The 26,831-nt window shown below is 41.2% G+C and overlaps 2 protein-coding genes and 1 non-coding gene across 5 annotated transcripts; 1 reads left to right on the top strand and 2 right to left on the bottom strand.

Moving 5' to 3' along the window:
• Positions 1 to 327: 327 nt before the first annotated feature.
• Positions 328 to 16,617, top strand: LOC113013216 (vasopressin V2 receptor). Of its 3 annotated transcripts, none has more exons than XR_003270803.2 (8): positions 328 to 754; positions 1,611 to 1,680; positions 6,464 to 6,843; positions 9,536 to 9,781; positions 9,923 to 10,069; positions 11,065 to 11,620; positions 12,658 to 13,180; positions 14,907 to 16,617. XR_003270803.2 is itself a non-coding variant. In XM_026153941.2 (7 exons), the coding sequence occupies exons 3-7, from the start codon at positions 6,466 to 6,468 to the stop codon at positions 12,855 to 12,857; spliced, it is 1,527 nt and encodes a 508-aa protein (XP_026009726.1). In that variant the 5' UTR covers positions 328 to 754; positions 1,611 to 1,680; positions 6,464 to 6,465; the 3' UTR covers positions 12,858 to 16,617. The 3 variants fall into 3 exon arrangements, 1 of the variants encoding a protein (XP_026009726.1); XR_003270802.2 differs by having other exon boundaries at positions 14,904 to 16,617; XM_026153941.2 differs by having other exon boundaries at positions 12,658 to 16,617.
• trnac-gca (transfer RNA cysteine (anticodon GCA)) lies at positions 8,334 to 8,405 on the bottom strand. The gene has a single exon. It is a non-coding gene; the product is annotated as a tRNA-Cys (tRNA).
• A 6,032-nt stretch (positions 16,618 to 22,649) lies between the features above and the next one.
• On the bottom strand, positions 22,650 to 26,459 carry ssr4 (signal sequence receptor, delta). The gene is made up of 6 exons (XM_026153704.2): positions 26,228 to 26,459; positions 25,902 to 26,020; positions 25,742 to 25,816; positions 24,130 to 24,219; positions 23,933 to 23,998; positions 22,650 to 23,064 (listed from the first exon to the last, which is right to left on the bottom strand). The coding sequence occupies exons 1-6, from the start codon at positions 26,274 to 26,276 to the stop codon at positions 22,960 to 22,962; spliced, it is 504 nt and encodes a 167-aa protein (XP_026009489.1). The 5' UTR covers positions 26,277 to 26,459; the 3' UTR covers positions 22,650 to 22,959.
• Between the last annotated feature and the right edge of the window lie 372 nt (positions 26,460 to 26,831).

Below are 26,831 nucleotides of genomic sequence, written 5' to 3'. Positions count from 1 at the left end.
GGAAATGGAGCTGAGGGTGTCTGGGAAGCTGGATTTAGAGCTATAATTAACAGCTGAATATTCTCTTTTATAATATCAGCAGGTATCTGTTCTGGACTGCTTACTTGTAATATTATATAAAGGAATTCTGCACGTAAAGACTGATGGTTGTGTCTGCCAGTGACTCACAGTGATTGAGTGGACACCATACTTCAGTGCAATGCTATGGATGACAAAACAGGTCCCTTCCCCTCTCTCTCTCTCTCTCTCTCTCTCTCTCTCTCCCTCGCGCTCCCTCTCTCTTGCACCACTCCTGGTTGCAGGCTCCACCCTCAGTCCTGGCGGACAAGCTGGTTGACCTAGGAGGAGGAGGAGATAGCTGTGGAGGGAAGAGGGGGGAGGTAGGAACGGACGGAGATCAAATTCATTTCTGCTAGTGAAGGCACAGCAGATTGCAAAAGCATAACCTGACGCAAATGGACCCAGGGCACGCATGGCTATCAAATGGATTACTTTAATAAAATGAACTACAAATGAACTACAACACCTCAAGGAGAGTACACTCAGCAGGCAAAGGACTAACAAAGAGCTCCCTAAAGAACTTTTTGTTAACACTGACCAACACCTGACTCTGATGAAGAGTGATTTTTATTCCTGTGCTGCCTAATTCATTCAGGATTCAGCTGAGGCTAAAAGGAGAGACATGGATTGAGAAGAATTAATTTGGGTAAAATTAAGCGACATATAAAAGAAATGCACCACTGAAGTAGAACAAGTAAGTACCTTATTGAGTCCATAATGACTGCTGGATTTGATGGCTAAACATATACTTATTATGTTAAATGTACAATTATTTTAATTATTTAAATCATTATTCAACATTGTCTGAAAAACTTTCCAGCAGGGCCTTAAATTTAATCTCATTGTATTCCTCCAATTTGTTTACAACCCAATCGAGGTCATGCCTTTGTGTGGCTACAGTATCTCATTTATGCTCAAAACTCAAGTATGCCATCAAAGCCCAGTGTGCAGAATTTTAATAAACAGGCTGAGCTTTATCAGTTTCTTTTATATTTGTATTTAGAATCATGTTTCCTCATTAATAATAATAATAATACAGTAATCTAATAATATTACTTTCATGTTTGTAGACAGTGAAAATATATTTTATTATATTTATTTTACATATTTTATTTAACAAGAAAAGGAACAAAACACACATCTTATATTTTGGAAACAGTACAACTGTTTGAAAAAGTGCTCTGGTGACTGTAAATCAAAGTAGTAAATTATTGGGTTGATTAAACAAAATTGTTCCAAATGATGGAACGCCGCAATTAAATTAGGCTAATTTTCTAAATAACAGAAATAAAAAATGTGAATAAATCATTCTAACCTAATTGTTTCCCAGAGCTACTTTCAGGATGTCATTTCTCTTAACATAAAGCATGTATGTTATTGTGCTTGATTAGATGTAAGTCATTGCAGAGCTTAATTGAAAATGGATGTGGTCCTGTTTTTCCACAGATTACAGAAGCTCGGGGGAACTGTCACGATGTTAATGTTATCTGTTGTTGCCTGTAACGTAAATGAGCTGTAACAGTGATGGCTTTTAATGCTCTGTCCCACAGTCGCAAAGACAAGAGCAAAGCCAACAGAAAAGGACACGCGTGAGAATGCTTACCATGCACTGACAACAAGGTAAGAGACGACTTCTCACACTGGGTTGCTCTTCTTTGTGTGAGTGTTTTTTGCACACGTGCGTGCCCTGCGCATGTTTTTTTTTAAAGGAAACTCAAAGGGCTTTAGACAAACAAAAGATTTGTTTTCCCAGGCTGTGAGTGGACGGCATGCATGCGTCTGTATATTCAAGTGTCATTGATTTATTGTCTGACACAACTTATTATCACAATGGTAAATTTCCTCCTAACAGTGAAGAAATAATCAAAAATTGTGTTTAAGTTAAATCAAAAACAGATCCCATACTTAAAAATGAACAACAACAACAAAAGCCAAACTTTCTTGTCTGTCAGTTAAATCAAATAATGCTTTTTGGCAGACGTGTTTTTTGTGGAAGCTCTTTGTCTCAACCAAAGTCATTGAAAAAGGTTTTTTCCACCATAAATCGCAAAGTTTTCTTCTTTTTTCTCCCTCACACAAACTATTATGGAGGAATAATAACTTCCTTGATTGCAGCCTCCATCAGGAAAAAATCATCATCACGGTTATTTTAACAGTCAATTTACTTTGGTCTCTAACAGGGAATCATTTACTTGCGTTCATTTCATCATGTGCTGCAGCTCTGACCAAATCAACTCCAGGCCTGTTTTAGCTGATGTGGTAACACTGCAGCCCACTTTCCAATCTTCGGGGGGAATACTCTGAATATTTTATCAGCTATATGTGATGTGAAAAAAGGTCCCATTTTGAATGGTTCACTTGTTGGTGGTGTGCTAGTTAATGATACATAACAAGAAAAACAGCCAGTGGTCTAATGAACGGGGTTTATCAGTAACGATAAGAGGACTTGGACCTTCTGCATGAGTTCTGTCTACTGACCTGACCTGACCTGATCTGATCTGATACAATATGACTGTAATCTAAGCAATGACTGAATCGCTGTGTATAATGAGGTGTGGCCCTGCATAATTATCATTTATTTGGCTGTTTGGGGTTGAAGACAGTAAAAGAATAATTTGTATTATTGCTCATATGAGCTGCAGCTGGAGAGCGAACCTGAGTGACATGTACTCAAATAGAGAACCGTGAATGTGATTTTTAATGAGTACAGCAGGTTCCTCCACAAACTGAAATGCATAAATATACACAAACTATCTAGCTGTCATTGACCCGACTCATTCAGGAGGTGAATCAATGCCGCAGCGAGGGTGCAAGCGGGGATCTAATTTACAGATTTGTGGGGCTTAAAGAGAAAAACGTGGCCGTGGCTGCCTTATCATGCAGATGAAATGCCACGCAGCCCGGTCTGTGACCCCACATGATTCATTTGTGTCGTGCATGAATCACATTGAGGAAAAACAGCGGAAAACCAAAGGTAAATATATAACACGCTGTCATCTAATGCTTGCTTTATTAGTTTCAGTTGACTTGAATTCAGATTGGGCCAGACCTTTTTAATCCTGTTTCCTGCTGCCAAAGTCAATTAATGGGGACGGTGATTAAAATGAAGCAAAAACAAAAAAACATCTCACAGCCAGTTTCCTCTGCAGGAGAAGCGGCTTCCTCTTTTGTCTGTGATCACAGGTGGTGGAATGGTTAGGAGGGAATCAGAATCAGAGAAATGGAGTGGGTGGATGAAAGTGTAGCGAAAATAACAGGTAACGGATGGAAAAAGTAGAAGAGAAGGAAGACTGAGTAGAAGGAGAAATTAGCCACAGATCGTCTGGGCGGCTGGTAATGAGAACAAAGAGGTCCTCATTAATCAGACTCGGTCAACTTGGTCAAAGGAAACTAATCCAGGGGCTGACAAGACAGGCAGAGAGGTGATGGCTTTTTCATTATGTTTGGATTAAACCACCAAGTGCACAAGCACCTCCTTCAGAGTGTCTAATGGGTGAAGTCTTGCCTTAAAGGATAATAGCACCCTTTTTTTCAACTTCCTTTAAAAGCATTTTGTCACACACTGTAATACTGACATCAAAACATGGTTTTATACGACATTCGTTCCTTAACACACCTCAGAATGGTTTAAAAATACTTTGTCTCAAACATCTGGTATTTGGATCTTGGCATATGTTGAACATATCGTAGTTTGTGAAAGGGAATGACCAAAACACGTGTGAACAATTGGAAATGATGACACGGATGTTGAAAGATGTGAGTGGATGCTATCTATAATGGTTTTTGTGCACTTTAACTACATGTTCCTTTCTTCCCTGAGGCTCTGTGAGCATGAACCCCGTGCCTATGACAGCAGTACAGCACGGAGAGGTTATGAAAATGGATGGTTGCATTCTGCTTTGCCTCTGGAGAGCAAAGCAAGGGAGGGATAGACTCCATCATCAATCAGAGAGAAAGCATACTTTACTAGAAGTACTGTCTACAGTCTATCAAGCACACAAAGAATAATTTGTACTTGTGTTAAGTCAGTCAGACAGATGGAAATAATGGGGTCTGCTTGGAATATATTAAACTGCACCCAGCAATGTTCTGCAGACATTATTTACCTTCATCGTGCAGCTTCAGTTTGAGAAATTTCATGATATGACAGAGAGCACTCCTGGCACAGGTTTCAGGCTATGCATGGGTCTCCTGTAGATGAGCTTGAGCAATCGGAAGACAGTTCACTGAGATTTCTTGGATACACATGCAATGCAAATGAGCATTCAGCATATTTTCTTATCCGGGAGTTTAGGTAAACAAGGGATTCAGATTTTCTCAGAACAATGTCATAAATTTGAAGATAAAAATCTGCTATGAAGAAAGAAATGCAGCACGTACTCATCAGTGGTCATCTACAGACAGATGGACCTTAACAGCTGCTCCTACTTAGCAGTTTTCAATGCTTTTATTTGACTTTCTTGAGTACCTGGAGTAAAGCTTTAATTAAGCTTTACTCCAGGTATTGTAACAACTCCATTGCACCTTATCTGCACCGAGGCATACTTGAAAACAGACTGAACATCAAAAACGAATCACATGGAAATATATATATAATGAAATTAGGTTGGGGGTGCAGCCGCACAAAGAACCTTCTCATGAATTATACTGTAATTACAGAGAGGGGCACAAGGCTCCTCAGAACCAACAAAAAGAAGCCCAGAGAAAAAGGGCCCTGTTGTCTACACCCTTAATTAACAAAGATGAAAAAAACAACTGTTATTGCTACGTCTGATCCTCTCCTCTACCGACCTTCCCACTAATACAACCCTTTAAATATAGAGGAATGTTAATAAAAAAAAGAAAATGATTGATTTAGTTTGGACATTTATGGCAGTCTTGTGTTTGCCTCGTGTGGCGGCAGGGATTCACTCAAATCATGAGAGCAGTTTTCTGTTTTCTGAGGAATGATCCCACTGAGATACTCTTCTTTTCACCCACAGCTGTACATTTGTGCTGGGAAGAGAAGTCAACCAGGCCAGGCCTGTCATGCATTCATCTGATTACATTCCTCTGGCAAAGCCAGCATGTAAAGCTTGACAGTATGTTCAGCCGTCCTTACACACCCAGGAGTGCGTCCACTGTTACTAACTGGTCATTAGGTGGTAGCGTAATAGTGAGAACAACCTTGTTATGTATAGTCACATTCAATTGCTCAATATTCTCACGTTTTCCTTCTGATCAGGCAGAAATGGAAGCTCTCTTATCACCCATTCAGTGGCACATTTAGATATACGACCACTCCACAGCATATTAGTCAAAATATTACATCAACACGGTGTCAATCATCACTCACAGCGAAATAACTAAAAGTGCACATCTCTCCTTGGAGCTATGTTTTGCCACTCCTCTAGTCTCATCCAATCGCCCTCCCTCAAAAATCAATTCTTTTACCTTTTCTGGGCAGTTTTTTTCTCCTTTCTCCTCACCGCCTGTATCGCTACTCTCCACCACCGCCCACCCCCCCTTCTCAGACGCTACTCTACATGCAGTTTATTTGACCAAGGCTGCCCTCTACATCCCATGACTCTGTTTCTTAAATTGTCATCTAATTCCTATCAACTTTCTGTTCTTTTCAGCCATTTATTTATAAGCAAAGAAAAATAAACGTAAAATTAATTTAGATTGGGAGAGAGAGAGAAGAGAAAAGAACGCCTGGATGCATGAGAGAAAATCTGGAGAGAGGGGAACAAAAACAGGGGGAAACAGGAATGTACAAGGGTAAGCATGGGATGAGAATGATTATGAGAGGGGACGTGAAGGAATAAGGGTGGTGGGATAGGAGGCAAAGCTGTCAAATCAACCTTGAGAAAGAATTAGAAGGAAAATAAACCAAACTGGACTTGCGTCAGATCGAATGGGAAGCTTTGGGAGAGGGACAAACAGACAGGAGAATTATTAAAATCTGAGACATAATTACACTTGCATGATTGGCAGAGTGTCTGGCTCTCATTACTTTGAGTTGAATGTGATGAGGTTACCCAACAGGAGCTATTTGTGGTACATGATGTGAAACTGTTACTGATGATCCAACAACAAAGAGTTCCTGTGATTTATATCTGCATCAGCTTATGTGAGAAGTCTGTGTGTGTTTTGCTTTGGATTCTCAGCAATACTGTAAGGAACAGTGCATTTTTAGGCAACTGCAGGAAATGCAATAAGATGCACAGATGTAATAATTCAGTGCAATTTCATTGTCTGTTGATAATAATCTGGACTTGGCCAAAATCCACTAGTGGACAGTCATACAGCCCTGCAGCAGATTGACTCCTGCAGACTGTGTTTGTGCAGAGCATCATTTATACAAACTATAAACAATAGATTTTATTGGCTTTCCCAAATTAACACTTTGTTTGTCTTCCAGGAATGGAAAGCATCAGTTTGGAAACGGACTGGGATAGGTTAGGCCTCTCCGCTCTGGGCCCCACAGGAAGAAACAACTTCTCTTCCTCGTTTATTTCTGAACTGAACTCATTCAACACGTCTCACAGTGGGGGATCCTTCTTTGGCATCTTTGCCGAGAATGGCTCCAATAGCACACCTCGCACCCTTCCCCAGCCCAGGGTGAGGGATATCGGCTTGGCCCGGGCTGAGATTGCAGTGCTTGCGGTGGTGCTGGCTCTTACCACCTTGGGGAACAGCTTTGTGTTGTGGGTGCTTCTGAGGCGGAGGAAGCACAACGCGCCGATGCACATATTCATGGTCAACCTGTGTGTGGCTGACCTGGTGGTGGCTTTCTTTCAGGTCAGTACAGGGGTTTCTTTGAGGCATTATAGCAACATGAATATACATAGATCACAGCAGTGGATGAAACAAACATTTACAAAATGGTCTCAGTTTGTTAAACGCCTGTTTTGTTTTGTTTTTGCCATAAGTAAAACATGTTTATTTCTTTTTGAGTCTTTATTCAAGTCTAAATATTTCATCTTTACTAACAATTTTTGTCACACTGAAAACTTGCTCATCTTAATATTGATTTTTATCTTCCATGGGAATTTCTTTTTCACTTAACTGTGTTAAACTATGTAATTGTGAGTTATATACTGTCTGGATCTGTTACAGCTGTATACACTGTTCCACAAAAATACCTATAATATAAATACTGTGCATTTCTTTTTTACTTTGCCTCCAGACCTTCAAACGTTCCTGTAATTTTTAAAGTGGTCATGAGCAATAGTTATCCAGCATTTCTTTGGCCGTTGGAGGCTTTTTCAGTTATTTCAGTCCAGTCCTTGTACCTGACCTTTTTAAAAGGAATGTGGTAATTAAAATTTAAAAAAAAAAAAAAGAAGCAAATATTAGAAAAAACAGCAGAAAATAAGTTCAGATCTTTACTATGCAAATTTTATATTTTTAACCCTTTACAGTCTTGCTCTCAAAAGTAGCGTTCCACTGAGACCATGCTGTTGAAGGCCTCTGATGGAGGAATTGTTCTGTAATCATTTTTGCCTGATTTCAGTGAAGCCTTTGATACCATTGACCATAAAAATCCTGCTTTATAGGCTTCATGTTTTGGCTGGTGAATTTGGCTGTGCTTTAGACTTATTTACTTCTTACTTTTCTGATAGGAACTTCTCTGTTAGAACAAACAAGTTCACCTCTAACATTTCCTCCCTAACCTGTGGGGTTAAAAAGGGATTTTGGGTCCATTTTTTTTTCTGCATGCTTCCTCTACCTGCCATTATTCAATTTTTTAATTACATTTTTTTTTTATCATTTCTATGCTGATGACATTCAGCTTGATAGGTTGTCCACCCGAGTCCACAGCTTAACTCAGAAAGAATACTGACTGGCTCTCTAGTAATTACCTTGTTTTAAATGCTAACAAGACTGAGACCATAATTATAGATCCTGCTGAATTACATTTTAAAATCAGTCAGGTTCTTGCCTCCTTCTGCCCAACTGCTCTCGCATGTGAAATCTTTGTCTCGCTCCATTTCACAGGCTGCTTGTCCGTGAAAAGTGTTTAATAAATGAACTTAAAATAAAACGTAAAAAAAAATTTAGGTCTGGAAGATAAAGATGAAACAGTAGGCCTAAAAAAATAAAAACAGTCAATAGCAGATGAACAACATCTCAAAGTTGTGTCCTTAAGAAATAAGGAAAAACAAAACAGCAAAGACGACACGTGCATCTGAGCCTTCAAATGAGCCTTTTACTGTTTGTTAAAAAGATCTCGGTGGAAAGCTGGCTGTGAAGAAGCCATTTTTAAGAAAGGCTTTTTAAGCTTCCACAGGGAGTATCTGGAATTGAACCAGAGACCTCTTGAGCTGCAATCAAATGCTCTACCACTAAGCTATACCCCCACAATGATAAAGGCATCTGGCCCTTCAGTTGATTCATATACTATACTGCCAAAGCCTAATCAGAGATGGTCTCAGTGGAAGTTATTCTTAAGGAAGGGAAACAGAAAGAAAAGGATGGTGTGTGCCAAACTACACAAGAACTGAACCGAAAATCAGTGGCAACAGGACGAATGAAGGACAAATCCATATTTTAAAATTTTAGTTCAAAATGTCAATATGTACTGTTGGAGGAGGTCAGGAGAGAAGCACAACAGCGAGTGTCTGCAGCCATCTGAACAACATGTCGGAGCTTTTGTGGAGATCTTGTCATAATTGATGGAATTATGAACACAGAAAAGTACCATCAGATTTTTTTCAATACCGCCATGGAAGCACACTGTCAGTGCATACGTAGGTAGAAAAACAGCCAATGAGAAACTATCCTGGAGCCTGGAGAACTATTCCTGTAGACTACTTAAAGAATTTACAAGAAAGTTTCACTAAGAGACCTCAGTCTGTGTTAAAGAATAAAGTTGGTCATACCAAATATTGACTTTCAAACTTGTAATAACTGTACAAACTGTCTGCCTTATAGTGTACTTTAATGTCTGTTTTCAGATGCTTTAAAAAACCCACTGCAGTGAGTGAGGGCTCTGTCAGGGCTTTTCACAGTAATGAAATGCATCTGTATTTCTTTCTGAAGTCTCTGCTGCTTTCCTACCCAGTTGGCTTCTCGGTGACTCAGCTGCACAAATTTCTTAAAATGGCAGTCAAATATATATATGTATATAAAAGATCAGCTTTTCCCAGTCCAGCTGTGCAATGCAATTATAAACATCATTCAAACAGGATAAATGATTTTTTTGTTTTAGAACTACTTTCGTATGTAGATGACCATATCTTTGGTGTTTTTTGAGGTAAAAACAAACAAATGAAAAAACAGGCTTGCCCAGTGCCCTTGTCATGGATAGTAAAGAACATGTCATTAAGTGCCATGGTGTGGCTTACTGATGTGCTCAAGCAGTTTTCAGATAACAGTCTCGGACAAAGTGCTAAATTGGGTTTGGGCTGCACAGGCACTTCTTGTTGATACGCTGAATATATTAGAAACACTTATTTTAAAAATAACTGCTTTTTATCTGTGTGTTCAGGTTCTTCCTCAGCTAATATGGGACATTACAGAGAGGTTTCAAGGGCCGGATTTGCTATGCCGGTCCATCAAGTACTTGCAGATTGTTGGCATGTTTGCTTCCTCCTATATGATAGTTGCCATGACAGTAGACCGGCACCATGCCATCTGCTGCCCGTTGCAGGCCTACCGAGGGGGCACAGTGTCCCGCTGGAACACTCCTGTCATGGTGGCCTGGGGCCTGGCACTGATCCTCAGCATACCGCAGGTAGGAAGGGGTGAACACACAGGCAGCTTGATTTCCACAGGAGAACTCAAGATGTTTGTCTATTTTTAGCTTCAAGAGATCACTGCAGATTATCAGTGTCTGTGGGTGTGCTGACCACTTTTCCCTTGTTGTTTCTGTCAGGTGTTCATCTTCTCTCGCTCAGAAGTGGCTCCCGGTGAGTTCGAGTGCTGGGGTCACTTTGCTGAGCTGTGGGGGCTGAAAGCCTACGTCACCTGGATGACGGTAACTGTCTTCCTCCTCCCCGCCCTCATCATCACCATCTGTCAGGTAATTCTAGTTGTACTGGCTGAACTCTGCACTGTCCACAAAGGGTGTTGACTATAGGATTACATGCTCAGAGCAACATTATCCAGTAATGAGGCTTGTGGCATGAATGAAATGCTGTTTTGGTTTCAAGAGTGTATTTGGCACGCATTGTTCAATAACCTGTGGAGACTGTGGTTGGTGTTATGTCGCATCCCCAGGCAGATATGACATTCTGGGGTGCCTCCCATCAGTCCTGATCTATTTAGGGAAAGATATTTCTAGGTTCCAGCTTTTTCCCCTAATTAACACAGCACTTGGAGGTCTACTGCCGAGATGTCTGCCCAGTCTGAAAACGTCCTGCCAGGGAGAGGAATGTACCAGATCTGTGCCAAACATAGAATTCTGGACCTTTTTCCCACTATTTTGAATATCAGATTTCAAATCCAGAGGGATATTTAGAACGTTTCTGGAAGAGAGAATGATGTTATTTCTGCTGAAGGAGGTAATTTGGAAAGTTTCAAGTGTCTCGCCCGATTAAATCCCATAAACTGAATGGAAAGATGGATTAATGTGTAGCTTCAGTTGTAACAAACCTTCAGAATCAAAGTAAAAATAGTTGGAAGGATGAATCGCCTATTAGTAATGGATTTCATGTCGTTGTTTTGGTTTCTCCGGAGAATACCACAAATCATTTTGGTGCAATAAAGTTTTATGGTAGCTATGTAACAGAGCGAAGGAATCGTGGCGTTAAATAATGTTACATAAAAATGTCTGACACTGGTTTATGGCCGATGGTTAAGGCCAACACATACTCTCTTTTTTTTACATTTCAAATTTCCGTTCAGTGTTGACCTAAACTGCAAACAGGACAGTCTGCAGCAAACACGAGCATCTGAATTTGCCACGTTCCCATGATAAAACGTAATCCTCGGGCCTTTTAGGTCGTGAATGATGGCATGTCTAGTTTTCCCTCTCACTGAGCTGTTGTAATTTCTCAAAATGTTCTTATATTTCAGATAAGAATCTTCCGCGAGATTCACAACAACATCTACCTGAAGTCAGAGAGGATGGTGATGGCTGAGATGAAGAAAAACGAAATCCTCTTCCGCTTTCACAGCTTTAGGAAGGAGGACGAGCGATCCAGAGAGAGGGGGAGACGGGCGTCTGGAGGAGGAGGCTGGGACGGAAGAGGAGGACAACTCTTAAAGGTTGCAAATAACAACCCCCACAATAACACACCCAACAGCCAAGTGGGAGAATGTTATGACTATGTACCACCTGATATTCAGTGTAACAGTTGCCACGGGGAACATGTGACAACAACAAGAACAACAGCGCATCAGCAAACAGTGAACGGCTCAGATTGCCAGGAGCCCTACACCAACTCTCCCCGCTGCTCCCTTGATTATGCTCCCCCTCACCGCCCCGCCACCCCACCTCCAAGTATCACTAAAGCCATGTCAAAGACGGTGAGGATGACCCTGGTCATTGTGCTGGTGTATACTATCTGCTGGTCACCTTTCTTCATTGTCCAGCTGTGGGCAGCCTGGGATCCAGACCCTCCAGACCAAGGTTAGTCATAAACATCTTAATGGATGCAACATCCACTTATGTTTCCAATCTACCCCATAAAAGAAATGAAAGCAACATCTGTGTGGTCAGGTGAATCATTTATGTTGTTTACCCCAGATGGATTGATTCTCCTTAGCTCATGTAATCTATTTAATCGCCCTAATGGAGCTAATTTACCTGTTTTGCACTTTAGAGAGCATAAAGCTAATTGAAAAGCTCCTATTTTTAACAGAAAACTCCAATCAATGCTTTTGAGCATCTTGGTGGGTCCAAATATTAGGCTATCTAACTCATTATTCTAAGTACAAGCTCCAGCTCTCAACAGAGAATATAATACAAGGTCACAAACAAGTTTGTTTTTTCCTGAGCTGAAACTAAAGACAAACACCAGAGGCCAGTAAATAACCTGTTTATGTCCCCCGTAGAGTCTGAAACAGAGCCAGATGCTGACATTTCATCAACAATGATCGGTGCCAGCAGCTGGCATGCATAGTTAAAATCATAAGCAACACATGGAACAAGCGCAAATACAAACGCACACACACGAGCACAGATGCATACACAAAGTGTACTCACATGCAGCTACAAGCATGATTAGCATACTCTCATGAAATAAAAGCCCCGATTGGCAGACAGCCCCACACTCAGCTGATTATTGTCAGCTTTATTCTAAAATCAGAACGGTCTCATTCATTGTTCTCAGCTGCTCTCAGTGTGTTTTGCCTAATGCACAATAGACTTGCTATTAGAAATGAAAAATATGAAGGAGGAAGTATGTGTGGAGTTGTTCCCCTGGGATATTTATAATCAAATTCTTGAAGTAGAATAAAAACAAAATAATGCACAGTGCTCTGCTGCTAAATATTTGCACATTTTTATGTTTGTTTCCTAAGGGGTGAGAGACTAATGTGACTTGCACTGTGATTTGTCCTTAGTTTGTCCTCATTTTAAGAGGAATGTTTCCTTCCAACGTAAAGGTTGTACATTTGAAAATGTATTTTTGGACTTGTCTTTTTGGCGGTGTGTGTCCTCTGCAGGAGTGGCCTTCACTATCCTGATGCTGCTGGCCAGTCTGAACTCGTGCACCAACCCATGGATCTACACGGCTTTCTCCAGCAGCGTGTCAAGAGAGCTGCAAAATCTGCTCCACTGTGGGTCAAGATCTGGACGACGGGGCTCCCTGCCTGACGACTCTACCACCACACACACCTCCACCACCAAGGACAGCCTGTACTGACAAAGACTGATGAGCTGGAGAGCGAGACACACAGAGACATGCTCGAAAGGCATGCATGGGTGCACACGCGCCCACTGCAAGGACGTACTTTTGCACACAACTCTGCTGATGTCACCGCCTCCAGCGCCGCAGCCTGAGAACGCACTGTGACGACCTCCACCAGATGTTTTCAGCATCAAAGGACAGCTGTCTTCTCACCAGGACTTCTATTTGTAATCACCTGTCTTACTCGCCCCAGCAGTAAGGACGGCTGTCACTGAAGATGTCAGCACCATTCATAACACAGTGTTTCGGTGGATCTGTGGGGTGAAATGGACTGGAAGGTGAGAACATTTTCACCTCAGTAGCTGTTGAACAGAACTGTGGACAGTCTCTTACTCTGCTCGGATACAGTAGAGCAGCAGGAATGCAAGGGGTGGATTGCTACATTAATGGCACGCCTAATGTATAAAGCAGCAGACAAAACTATGGGTGCAGAGAAAACCAAGCTGGAAGGAAGAGAAAAGAAGCACATGCAGACAGTACACGAGAATAAGACTGCAGGAGAACAGACAGGGGATGTCATGGATGTTACAGCAGTGGTCCCAGGAGGACTGTAGTTGAAATCTAATAACGTGATCAAACTTTGTTATTCCACAGAAAGAAAGAAAGGATTAGAGAAGGATGCTTGAGGCAAAGAAAGAATTCACTTCCAGGTTCCAACAATAGTGATTTGTTAGCAAGATGGGCTTAAGATTCACTCCTGAGGACGGTGCAGCAGAAGGAAAGCACCGCACAAAAAAATAAACCTGGTTTTCCTTGCTCAACTGGGACACAATTATGTGACTGTATTTTATACAAACACGCCATATGAGGCACATAAAAGAACCTTCCCGTCATGCTTTTCGGAAAGTATGAAACGAGAACACAGCACAGAAGAAACTCATGAGAAGTATTTATCAGCATTCCGTGTATCGTGATCAACGTTGTAAAGTATATTTATTGAAGAGAATGTTACATTTTGTGCTAGATAAAAGCTGAATGTTGCAATGGTCTGAGGTACAGTGTAGTTAAAAAAGAAGGAAGAAAGAAAACAAGGCGGTGTCAAACCAAAGATTGTTTTTTAAAAGCTCGACTTTAAAGTCTTATCAGTAGACATATTCCAACCTACACGTTAGCGTACATCTAGAAACAATTACTATTTAAGAAAACACTTCACATGAATATTGCAAATACTCCAAGTCCAAACCAAGTGCCTGTAATGTCAGTAGACATTTTTAGAGGGGGCCTCCCTCACTGGATTAATCTGTAAATGATGTCAGCCAAGTTATTTTTAGACAGAGCATACCTCCAGAGCAGGGATCATAGGATATGTTATATCACACCATGAGCCATGTGTTCTTTAATCTCTTTATTTATTTATTGTTGTGTAAATGAAAATGTACACACAAATATATATATATTTAATGTATACTTAGATAGTATATATGTATATTATTCCCTGTTTCTGCCTTCCAGGTACAGTTTTTATAATATTGCATTTTATTCTGTGCACAGAGTAAAGTATTATGGCCCTCAGCTGCATGACACACTTAAATATTCTAATGGTATGTTTTTACAATAGCATAATTATATAAGCTACTGTACATACAGGAAATGTGATAACATTGTGTGTATTTGATCAGTCTATCCATTAGATGCTGTTGAAAATAATCTTTTTTTTTTAATGATGTGCACTCACAGTGAGACACTTTGGTGCATCTTTCTTTTTCGTGAGAGAACAGTGTTGTTCGAGTCTGCAGGACAATACCGGCATGCTTTCAAGGTATCTCAAGAGTACTTGTCTGGGTCGAAGGAGAAGCCTCACCTTTTCCTCTGCGTGGCCGTGGTGTTTGGGTTTACAGCACGCCACTGCAAACTTGTTCCCCAGACACAGGCCTCTGCTTTGATTATCAGCCAAATGAAACTCTGCAGCAACAATGTCCCGTGTCTCACTTTGTTATATCAGGAAATAGATGAACTTCTCCCAAACCTTCAGGGTGTTCATGTATTTTTCTCTCTCCCAAGCAGGAAGTTGAGAGGTCAGAGGATGATTCTTCTCCACGCAAAGAGCCAAACCTCAGTTTCATCCAGCCTTTCAGATTGATGGGAGAGGCCGAACACTCCTCAGCTGTGCATTGTGCTTTCTGTACAGCCATTAGTGAGCATTAAAACGGCTAAATAATAAATGCACTTCAACTGACTGAGAAGCAGATAGCACGAACACCTTTAAATATCCCCTAAAAATAGACCCATCATCAGACAGAATTTCCTATAGAGTCAGTTTAGTTTCCTGAGTAGTCCTATAAAAGACTTGGCATTTCCTATTTTTCACTGAAACAGCCACCACCATCTCTCTCTTGTCAGAGCATATGATAGATGGTCTAACTGGTAGGTCACTGCTGTTTTTATAATCTTGCAGTGTGTGTGTGTGTATATTTATGCTGAATGCCCTAATGCTCACGGTTTCCATGCAGAAGCATGGGTGACGGCTAAACTCAAGGTCACTTCTTCATTACAGTTAGGGCAGCACTTCCTTCCAGCCATGTGGCTGCAATGGGGTATAAAAGAAATAAATTATCCCTCAGGGAGCCTGTCACAAGGGCAGGAAAACAGGGCAAGTTCCGTCTTCAAATCAATTTAAATTCAGCCAAGGAGTGCAACCAGTGGCTCTGAAGAATGACTGAGACCCCCAGCCTTCACCACAGCCGGTATAAATCAGACCTGGAGCCAGGACTTTTACCATACTGAGCAATGCATCTGCATTGCTTAACCCAAGACCCCTCTGCAGACCTAATGATGGCCGAGGCTCATTCCAAGACACCAGGTGGCCCAACTGGCCCAGATCGACTCCTGTGTCTGCGTTAGGAAAGAGCATCATACTTTATTATCAGAGGAAGCAAGAGAAACAGGCTCCCCAATTTATCTTGTCTTCTCACAAAAGGGTTTCATTTTGCTCTTTTTCTCTATCTTAAATGTTTTAACACCAAGAGGATGTTTATATGCTCTTAGCCTTAAAACAGATGGTAAACTATTTGGTGGAGTTTGTTTTGTTTTCCACATAAAATTTATCTGCATTTACTGTTTCAGCTTACAGAGAAGGGGGCAGTTAAATGCGGCTTTTTCCAAGGGCATTTTTTCTTTGTTTGCTAAATATAGCCACACTTTTATTCTATTGGCAGCAATTATGATTCCTTAGTCTGTAAGTGTTTACTGATTTAAAAGACGTTCTTTCTCCGAGAGCCAGAGGGATCAAGGTTAGCTTTTTTTTATCGCTTTCAGCCATCTTGTTTTCATTACTTTGGGCACGGTTGTGCGCACACCTCACCTGCAACATTGCTTTCTTAATAGTACAAACAGGCATGTGCATGGTGTCTGATAAAATGGCATCTACAAATATTTTACAGGAGCTTGTTCAACACGCTTCCACGACATTTATGCACTTAGATATGATTTGTTGTTATGTGTCTTCACCAATGTTCCCTCTAATTTTTCATGTTTCTGAGCGAACACACAAACTCCCTGAGCGGTCCCTTGGACCACTGTGAGCGACATCAGACGTGTGCACTGTGGTCACGCCAGCATTGAAGTTACACGGTTTATTAAAAATAATCAAATTACAGCATTTACATTTATGTTAGACTACTTTTAATTAACTGCTTTAGCCCACTTACAAATAATCTTGTTCATGACCTGTGTAGCATGTTAACACTATTGGAAGTAAAAATAACTTGAACTCCAATTTTGAAAACACAACTTTCTTTTTTCTATTTGTATAAAGCTCTGACTTGTATTCTGAGTCTGTGGTCTGGGAGAGAGTCCTGTAACTCTGTCTGCAAAATACAGGATATAATGACCAATGTTGTGCAATTAATTATATAGTTACTTCTTCAAAAAAGTAACTGAGCTATGCAAAAAACAAAGTTTTTTGCAGCTGTTTACCTAAAAATGCAGCCAAGGTGTTTTTTAAAATAAGTATTTCAAACTATTTACAGAACAATCAGCTGTTCTGCATCAAATTTGATGCCACACAAATTATTTGTGCCACTCCAAAAAATAATTTCTGTCCACTATGAGATAAAGGAGAACAACAGCCTGATACCTGCAGGCAGTGGCGGTCCTAGCCGCCACTGCCACACTCCCTCTGTTTTTCTAAACTGAGCACCTGATGGCTTTGAACTTTTCTTGTCCATCTTCCATTGGTTTTAATTTTGCACTCCAGTATGAACACCCATCCCCCAACCCGAGGATCACCACAGCATAACCTAATAGACCTGCACCTTAGTTCACAGAATCGCTTTGTCTGGGGTTTATTTCTGGGATTTCACACAAGCCAGTATTCAAATCAAGAATATATAATTACAGCATTTTTCTGACACACACAACAAAACTATTGACTACACTACACACTAACTACACAAGATTTGCACTAAACGTTGCAAATCTCTCACATCTCAAAACACCGCCATCACTCCTAAAACTCCCCCTTTCCTAAACACTAAATGCCATGTTGCTATATCATTTTTTGATTGGTCGACATGGTACATTTTTTGACCAATAGGAAAGGGTGGGGGGTTTTGGTTTTGCTCACAGGTGGAGAGTGCTTTGGAGCGTTTTCCTTATAAAACTCAGTTTTTACCGTTTCTTCCCGCAGTAAATATAAACAACGACAGTATTCAGGAAGAAAACCAAACATTGCAGATATTTTTTTATCATAACTCTGGTTTTACGTGGCCGATCAACACAATTTAAAAACTGGTATGAAGTCCACACTTTTTCCGTCAATTGTTCCGTCTGTCCTGCTCACATCTCCAATGGTTGTCCAAGTTGTCATTAACGTGGCTTCACTCCACATCAGCCATGCCGCTTTGCTCGCTAAAACACCGGTGTCACAAGGACGCTGTCATAGCCTGTCAACGACGTTGATTAGCTGCGTATATACGAATGTGAATCGCGTTATTGGCTGGACTATGGGATAAGGTGGCATCGTTCTAATCCCATACGGGAGCAGCCAGTCACTGACTGACTAACACTGCAAAACAGAATTGTTAAAGTTTTAATTTTAATTTCAATTCAGGTTAGATTTTTTTTTTGTGCGCAGAGACCGTGGCAGCAGTGCGCAATTGCGCACGCACGCAGCTTAGAGGGAACATTGGTCTTCACCCATTTAATAGTTCTGGGCCAGCTGCAAGAAGTGCATGCACACACGCAGACACACGCAAGCCAATATGCAAACACAAACAAAAGCTGTACACCAGATATTGTCCTTTTGATGTGACATGTGGATGGGATGTTTAATATGTTGTGGAAAAGGAGTGAAAGGAATTTCCTCCCTTACATGGTTCTTTTTTTTTACTGCAAACTGCATTGTCATGCAAAGCAGATGAGAGGATGCCCAAATAGGACAAGAAGAATGAGATGCAGAGAAAATAAGTGCAGAGGTTTGGAAGCTACAGTGAGTTATGGTAACCCCAAACACTGTCAAGCTGTTTGGGCTGGAGCAACTGTACATATAACACCCTCCTCTGTACGAACAAAACCATGAAGTAACCAGAGCATGAACTGTTATTGTAGTGAAGGAAGGGGAAGCCAGTGTAAAAAGATACAGTCTGCTCTGTGATTACCGAGTTAGCCCCACACTTTGTTGACTTTGTTCTGCTTTGCGAAAAGTGTGAGGAACGAGCAGGAAAAACTATGCCTATGGAACAGACAGAAAAGCCTGACTTCATGTGAAAATTATTTGTGCAATGCCGGTTTCCACATTGCTGAATCCCGCTAAGCCCATCGAGGTCTGTGGCCTGAGCCGGTGTGCTTTACACACCTCTGAGCGCGCGCACACACACACACACACACACACACACACACACACACACACACACACACACACACACACACACACACACACACCTCTGCAGTTATCCTTATTTCACAGCAAATGTTTTGTCTTGTGTAAGAATAATAAAGATAAACTTTTGATAAAAGGCTATACAGTGGGGCAAAAAAGTATTTAGTCAGCCACCGATTGTGCAAGTTCCCCCACCTAAAATGATGACAGAGGTCAGTAATTTGCACCAGAGGTACACTTCAACTGTGAGAGACAGAATGTGAAAAAAAAAATCCATGAATCCACATGGTAGGATTTGTAAGGAATTTATTCGTAAATCAGGGTGGAAAATAAGTATTTGGTCAATAACAAAAATACAACTCAATACTTTGTAACATAACCTTTGTAGGCAATAACAGAGGTCAAACGTTTACTATAGGTCTTTACCAGGTTTGCACACACAGTAGCTGGTATTTTGGCCCATTCCTCCATGCAGATCTTCTCGAGAGCAGTGATGTTTTGGGGCTGTCGCCGAGCAACACGGACTTTCAACTCCCGCCACAGATTTTCTATGGGGTTGAGGTCTGGAGACTGGCTAGGCCACTCCAGGACTTTCAAATGCTTCTTACGGAGCCACTCCTTTGTTGCCCGGGCGGTGTGTTTTGGATCATTGTCATGTTGGAAGACCCAGCCTCGTTTCATCTTCAAAGTTCTCACTGATGGAAGGAGGTTTTGGCTCAAAATCTCACGATACATGGCCCCATTCATTCTGTCCTTAACACGGATCAGTCGTCCTGTCCCCTTGGCAGAAAAACAGCCCCATAGCATGATGTTTCCACCCCCATGCTTCACAGTAGGTATGGTGTTCTTGGGATGCAACTCAGTATTCTTCGTCCTCCAAACACGACGAGTTGAGTTTATACCAAAAAGTTCTACTTTGGTTTCATCTGACCACATGACATTCTCCCAATCCTCTGCTGTATCATCCATGTGCTCTCTGGCAAACTTCAGACGGGCCTGGACATGCACTGGCTTCAGCAGCGGAACACGTCTGGCACTGCGGGATTTGATTCCCTGCCGTTGTAGTGTGTTACTGATGGTGACCTTTGTTACTTTGGTCCCAGCTCTCTGCAGGTCATTCACCAGGTCCCCCCGTGTGGTTCTGGGATCTTTGCTCACCGTTCTCATGATCATTTTGACCCCACGGGATGAGATCTTGCGTGGAGCCCCAGATCGAGGGAGATTATCAGTGGTCTTGTATGTCTTCCATTTTCTGATGATTGCTCCCACAGTTGATTTTTTCACACCAAGCTGCTTGCCTATTGTAGATTCACTCTTCCCAGTCTGGTGCAGGTCTACAATACTTTTCCTGGTGTCCTTCGAAAGCTCTTTGGTCTTGGCCATGGTGGAGTTTGGAGTCTGACTGTTTGAGGCTGTGGACAGGTGTCTTTTATACAGATGATGAGTTCAAACAGGTGCCATTCATACAGGTAACGAGTGGGGGACAGAGAAGCTTCTTACAGAAGACGTTACAGGTCTGTGAGAGCCAGAGATTTTCCTTGTTTGAGGTGACCAAATACTTATTTTCCACCCTGATTTACGAATAAATTCTTTACAAATCCTACCATGTGAATTCATGGATTTTTTTTTCACATTCTGTCTCTCACAGTTGAAGTGTACCTCTGGTGCAAATTACTGACCTCTGTCATCATTTTAAGTGGGGGAACTTGCACAATCGGTGGCTGACTAAATACTTTTTTGCCCCACTGTATATGAGAGACGTTTAAGAAGAAATGATGTTTTGCACGGATAATCAAGACTAAAAGCTTGGGTTATGTAATCATATAAATAGAAATGGGACTGAATTGTTTACACAACCTTGTAAATTACTTTCTTAAATGGGGAAAAAACAAACCAAAGATATAGGACAATAATTTGCCATTGACAGAATAAACTGTGACTTCCTGTCGGATCATTCCTTCTAAAAGGACAACATTTATCTCTAAATATTTCATTCCACATCGGCAGTCATGGCCACTAATGTGCTGGCTGGAGTTACGCACTTTGAACTCCATCACACAACAAAGAGAAGCAGGAGTTTTTGTGTTAGCATCGACTCGCTGGCCTCCATTGAGTGTTTATTTGTCCGTTCCATTTATATCTCTCCATCCAGCTGTCCGCGACTTCCCACAGTCCAATAGGTGACTCTGTGAGGCAACATCTGGATTCCTTCCAGCCCCTGTCTATTCTAAATTAACAACACTGCGATGGCTTTCTTCTCTCCTTGTCAAGGTGCCAGAAGACGAAAGCACTTAAACCACAAGTGTGAATGTGTGATGACAAAGCAGCAGAGAAGCGGTCATCTGAGAAACTCCTTGTGTTCTCTACACTGTGCAGTATTTATGTGAGCAGATCACTTTACTCGCAGTATACATCAACTCTATAGGACTAAGTGAGAGGCTGCAGTTGTGCTGTTTTTGTTGATGCTAAATTGTTTTTCTGTGGAGTGAAGAGTCTTTGCTAAACCTTATTTGGGGCACAGACAGAAATAGATAAGCTAAGTTTAAGTCTCTGTAATAAACTAGATCACATCAGCATGACTTTCCCCTGAGCACCTCTATGTCATAAACTGGATGCAGAAGGAGGGCATGGAGTTCATAAGGCAACATAATAATAACATTAGTAAACCATAACCAGTAAAAATCACATCCAATCTGCCTGTAAAGTTGAAGCTGGCATCAGCCTCGAGTCTCCATCAGCAGCACACAGCTGCCACAGTGTGCTCAACCAGTGGCAATGCACTACAGGAATTTAGAAAGGAAATGCAAGCTACCGCACTCCCTGCTCACAGAATTAACATCTGTAACAGATTTTTCTTTTTTTTGGCATGTGTGCATGTGTGTGTCCCCGTTATGAGAAAATGTGACAGGACACAAGCTGCTGACGTGCTGCCTTGTTTAATGCACTGCTCTCCGTGAATATCGAGGAATACCAGTGGGACAGCGCTGCCTCTCTTGCGCTGACAAAAATAGCCATCATGTCCACTGAGAGTTCAGCCACAGCCTCCAAGCTGAACATGTTTACAGAAAAAAAAGGAATTGTTTTTCAAGAGTTTGCAAGCTAGCACAAATGATATTTACTACGCACAAAGCCTTAAAACTTTTTTATCGTAACCGGATTTATGAACATAAATGCTTAGATTATCAAGAGAGATTTTAAGTGGACTGCAACGGCCAAGATGGTTACTGTCACAAAGGATTTACTCATCATCCAACCAAGTCTGTCTGACTACAGCAGAAAAACCACACTGACATGTGGTTTTCTTTTTTTCTGCCAACTCCACAGATATTTTGGTTTGTTAATTTTGGGTAGGTTTATCCTGCTCGTGTTCCTTGAGATAGATTTATTTTTCCCTCACCCCAAGGCCGTCTTGAATTCCTGTAGCTTTGTACGTGTTGCAAAGTAAACACGTTAACAGGCAGATTTAAATATGCTGTTTTTGGGGCTGCATGGGAGTTAGGAAAGGTGGAGACATTTTCATGCGACTTGGCCACCCATAGATGGGATACAATTCAACTACTTCAGCATGTGAAAGATAAATCTGCTTAAAGCTGGTTGTTACTTGAGTTCAGGTGACTAGTTGCAGCTAGTTCTAGACTGGAAAATAAAAAGAAGCACTGTAGATGACGTGTTGCTGTGAAATAACAGACCTTCCCATCTGTCTAGAGAAAAAGGAATTTATAGATTTTCGCTTTACTACAACCAATAAAATAAAAGTCATTTATTCACTTTCCTGGAGGAGACACATCTACTCGACCTGTTCAGGCCAGTCTGCGCAGCCACATTATTGACATTTCATTTGCATGGAAGCTTTGACCTTTGCAGCACAATCTGGTCAGGATGTTCCACTGTTTAAGCGGGACCCAATACAATGCATGAGCTCTATGTGATTTCTTTATTTGTAAAGTCCAGGTTTATTGATCTGTTGTTTCCAAAAGAAGAAACCATTGTTACAAAACTCCACCCATACCGAGAGTCAATCGTGTGTCAAAATTCATCTTTAAAGACTCAAAAGCACATAAGAGACACAGTCTGAATAAAAAAAATACAAAGACTGCTACTTCTGCTCCTTGCCCCAAAGCAGATCAAGTGGCAAAATCCTGTTGGTTTGTCTCAACACTGGATGATGGATAATTGGTCGAGCCCCATCAGAAATCAGTCTTTAATGATCCAGTATTTAAAAAGCTGTTTTGGGTCAGTTTATGCTTGGATGGTGCTCTTTGCGCTGAAAGCCAAGTAGTAGACCAGGATACCAATGAGGGCAGCAACCACTTCAGTAGACACCCATGGGCCATTCCATGCACCCTGTAGTGAGCAGGGGGGGGAAAGGAAACAGGTTTAAGGACAAGAGTAAATAAGGCAAATGAGGGACAGCCAATCAGAAGAAAGTTGGCTTAAATAGTAGTTTTATGGTTTTAAATGGAGAGAGTTTCAGAGTGAACGGCCTGTGGGGCTGCACAAGTGCCAATAAGAGGCAGATAAGGTTTATTTTTAAATGAGAATCACACAAAGCTAAAGGTGGAACTGGAGTTTCATGTTTACATGAGTTTGTTGTTTTGAATGAATGCAGAGATTCCAACCATAAATCAGACACTGGCCCCTTGGATGCATCCGCACAGGAAACAGCAAAGAGACCGCAGCAAGTCAGTGACATTTGGTAACGTCAAGCAACGAGGGGCAAAAAAATGCTGGCAACATGAAATTGGTGGACCCCTGAGTCAAACTTTTTGCAACTCTAAAGAGAGCAATTTAAGCCACTGCTAATGAGAGCGTAACATCCTGTTGATTGTATGACGGTATGATGCATGAGTGGGAGGTAAATAAAGTTAGAGGGTTACCTGCACACTATCATGTCAAATTTCTGGTAATCATGTGTACTTAAGTCCAAAGTTCACTTGCCATTTGCTCTTCTTTAAGCTTCACTAATTCTTAAGGAAACAATATGACTACTCTGCAAAATAGAGGCCTGTAAGAGTGTGCAGTCAGGCGATAATCTCTCTGGGTTTATTCATTCACTGGAGACCTTTCAAACATGCCAGGAAGTTACGTGATACTTGATGTAAGCTCACTAAAGCTGATACAATTTAAGGGTGTTTACTGGCTTTTAATTTACAAGATAGCAGGATCATGACTCAAGTGATGTGTTCAGTCTGAGATCCTAGAAGAAACTCACCCTGTGGTCAATGTTGACAGAGAAGAGAGGGTGAATGGCATTTACGTCTTCATTGTTTCTCTGGGCCTGGAGCAAATGAGATTAACAGATTTAATTGAAATTAAAGCATATTTGATTATAAAGACGACTCATTTCAAAACAAGTGGAGCTCAAGCAAAGGAAACCGTAAGCTGATCAACAACACATAATACACTAACCTTGCGCAGGGCACTGTAGGACTCCTCATCGAAGAATTTGACCTGATATGTTCCAGAGGTTGCCTGTTTGTGAGGAAGACTCCAGGACACCTGATGGAAGAAAGTACACATTTAATAATAGCTGATTATTTACTTTTTTTTGTTTCTTTAAGATACTTTTAGTTTAAAAATGTGTCTAAATGTAAAGCCTCGAGTCTGTACTAAAAGGCAAACGTGTATTTTAATGGCCTGCTGATGAAAGGGTTAGGGATAAATGTAAACTACTGTCTAAGCAAGTCATAAGGTACAAGTATCCTAATGACCCCGGTAGTCCTTATTTGAAAAAGACACTCACCTATAGTAAATCAACAATATTTCTTTTTTTTTTTATAAGCTCTACATGAGATTGTTCATCTGTGAAGGGTCAATAAACCTCGGGGCAGCCACCTAATCAAAGACATCCTGTGACTATTAATTCAATAGAAATTACTTTTGACAAAGGAATTTAATATATTTTTATTGCACTGGTGTGTGTGTGTATTAGTGTGTTGGTTCACTTAATTTCTATAATTTGCTGTCCACTTTTTCCTTTTTATTGCAATTTACTGAAATTACTGCTACAAGAAGTCATGAAGTCATGACCAAACTGGCAGGAAAATCCAGTTAAAGGGCAGCATGTTTTGATATCAATATGTATGTACGAATCCATCCAGCATAGTGAAAATGTATAACAAGAGGAAGTACTTTGATATTTTCTCCCACCTTTGCTTATAAGCTTTAAGGGTGGTCTCAATTAAGAGCTGATCAGTATAGGCTAATACCAGCCAACTGACTGCTGTGAGTCTATCAGTAAATGAGATTACATTTACATATATCTGTAACTAATATTTATTAGTTGTGTAATACTGATTTGGTGCTGTCTAATCTTGGCTGAAAAAATTCAAACCGTTTCTGAAACTTTTTATAATGAGACATTATTACTGGCACAAAGCTGATAAAAACAATGAGAAATAAAGCAGTATCGGGTAAAACTGTAACCACGATCATCTGGCTCATAATAGATTTAGACAGCACTAAAATTATTGTGACTATATGTTCAACCTTCTGTAGTTCAGTACCCATAAATCTACAAAGTGCTACTACGTTTTCAGCTGCTCCCTTTATAGGGGTCATCACAGTGGATCGTTTGCCACCAGCTTCACCTGCACTCTTCCTCTTTTTCTCCTTCCTGGCTGCTTCATACTCAACATCCTTTGTCCAGTGTACATTTAGAGTTTCCTACTCTCACCTAGACTAGCCTCCTTCTCTCTCCCTGCCTCCTATCATCTTTTCCCCTTCTCCTCTTAATTTGTCTTCAGTCAGTAGTAGCACACTATCAACCAGCATCCTGTTGGCCAGCAGCACTGGAGGTGGCCATTGTTGTTAACCTGGGCCCCGATCGATCTGGTATGGAAACCTTTTCCTTGATGCCCCGCATGTTTGATTTGGCAAAGATTTTACACCAGATGCCCTTCTTGATGCAAACCTCCCCTTTCATCCAGGCTTGAGACTGATTGATTTTTTTTCACTCTGCTAACAAATCAGATTCAGTAAAAGCAAGTACCTTGACCTGTAGCCACATGTGAATCCATACCTGGTACTTTCCAACGTCCTGTCCTCTGGTTACAGGGAACTGTCTTCCATTGACATCAGCATACAGCGTTACGCTCTGCAGAGAGCAGAAATCACCATGAGTGCTCCAGTAGCATCAGTACATCATTGTGCTGCTGGCTGTGTTAGAGGTGGACAGTTACCTGTGCTCCGTTGGCGCAGGTCAGGCTGAGTTCAACGATGAAGACAGACTCTGATGAGATGACGGCGTCAGAGGTGGTGTAGGCCGACGGAGTGATGACTGGGTCCGTGCAGCTCTCTCCTATGGGCACAAAGAGCAGAGTTGAGGTCAGCTGAAATCCTGCACATGATCATCTACACAGCATCTATAGATAATACAACTTTCACCACTCTGCCCTCCTGTGGCTACGAGATTGCGGGTAGTGATTCAATGAATTAGCTACTAGCTAAAGCTGATTAGCATTACAGGCTTATTAACCCGGTATTCTCTCTTACAGAGTTGTCTTACCTGAGCAGGCGACCACCAGCAGCGCAAAGAAGGCGGCTATCCGGATCATCGTGACGTCTCGGAGGTTGTTTAAGAGGTTTCGTGTTGCTCCTGAGGTCCAGTTGCCTGAGTGCTCGGCTCCTTCCAAACAGTAAAAAGGAAGAAGTCCACCTCAGCTCACAGCGCTTCTGCACCTCTGCGTCTGCGCACCAATGACGTGGACTCTCGAAACCGCAGAGCACCCTGGGAAAGTGCCCCGTCGACACGTCATCAGAATCAAAATGGCCGGAAGTCAGTAAATGATGGATCTAAACAGCTTTAACAAACTGACCTTATTTATTTTTTACAAATTTCTAATGAAAGCCTCCCTCATGGTCATTCACACCACAGCAAAGTAATAAAGTAATAGACAGACAATTAACAGAAAAGTTTAAACTGGACAAAAGTAAAAATAAATAAACGAGTGAAAGAAGTAAAGAAATAAATAATACACTTTCTGTGAATTACAAAAAATGTTGTTTTAGAAATAACAGCACAGTTTGGGGAATTAGATTACTATTTTTCAATTTAAGCCCAGAGTTGTGTTGATATATTTGTTTTATTTAATACTAGAGCATTTGTTTAT

This window comes from Astatotilapia calliptera, chromosome 20 (assembly GCF_964374335.1).
Source record: "Astatotilapia calliptera chromosome 20, fAstCal68.1, whole genome shotgun sequence".
Lineage (NCBI taxonomy): Eukaryota > Metazoa > Chordata > Actinopteri > Cichliformes > Cichlidae > Astatotilapia > Astatotilapia calliptera.
Note: the sequence above shows the minus strand (reverse complement) of the source record. Positions and strands in the feature narration are given on the sequence as shown.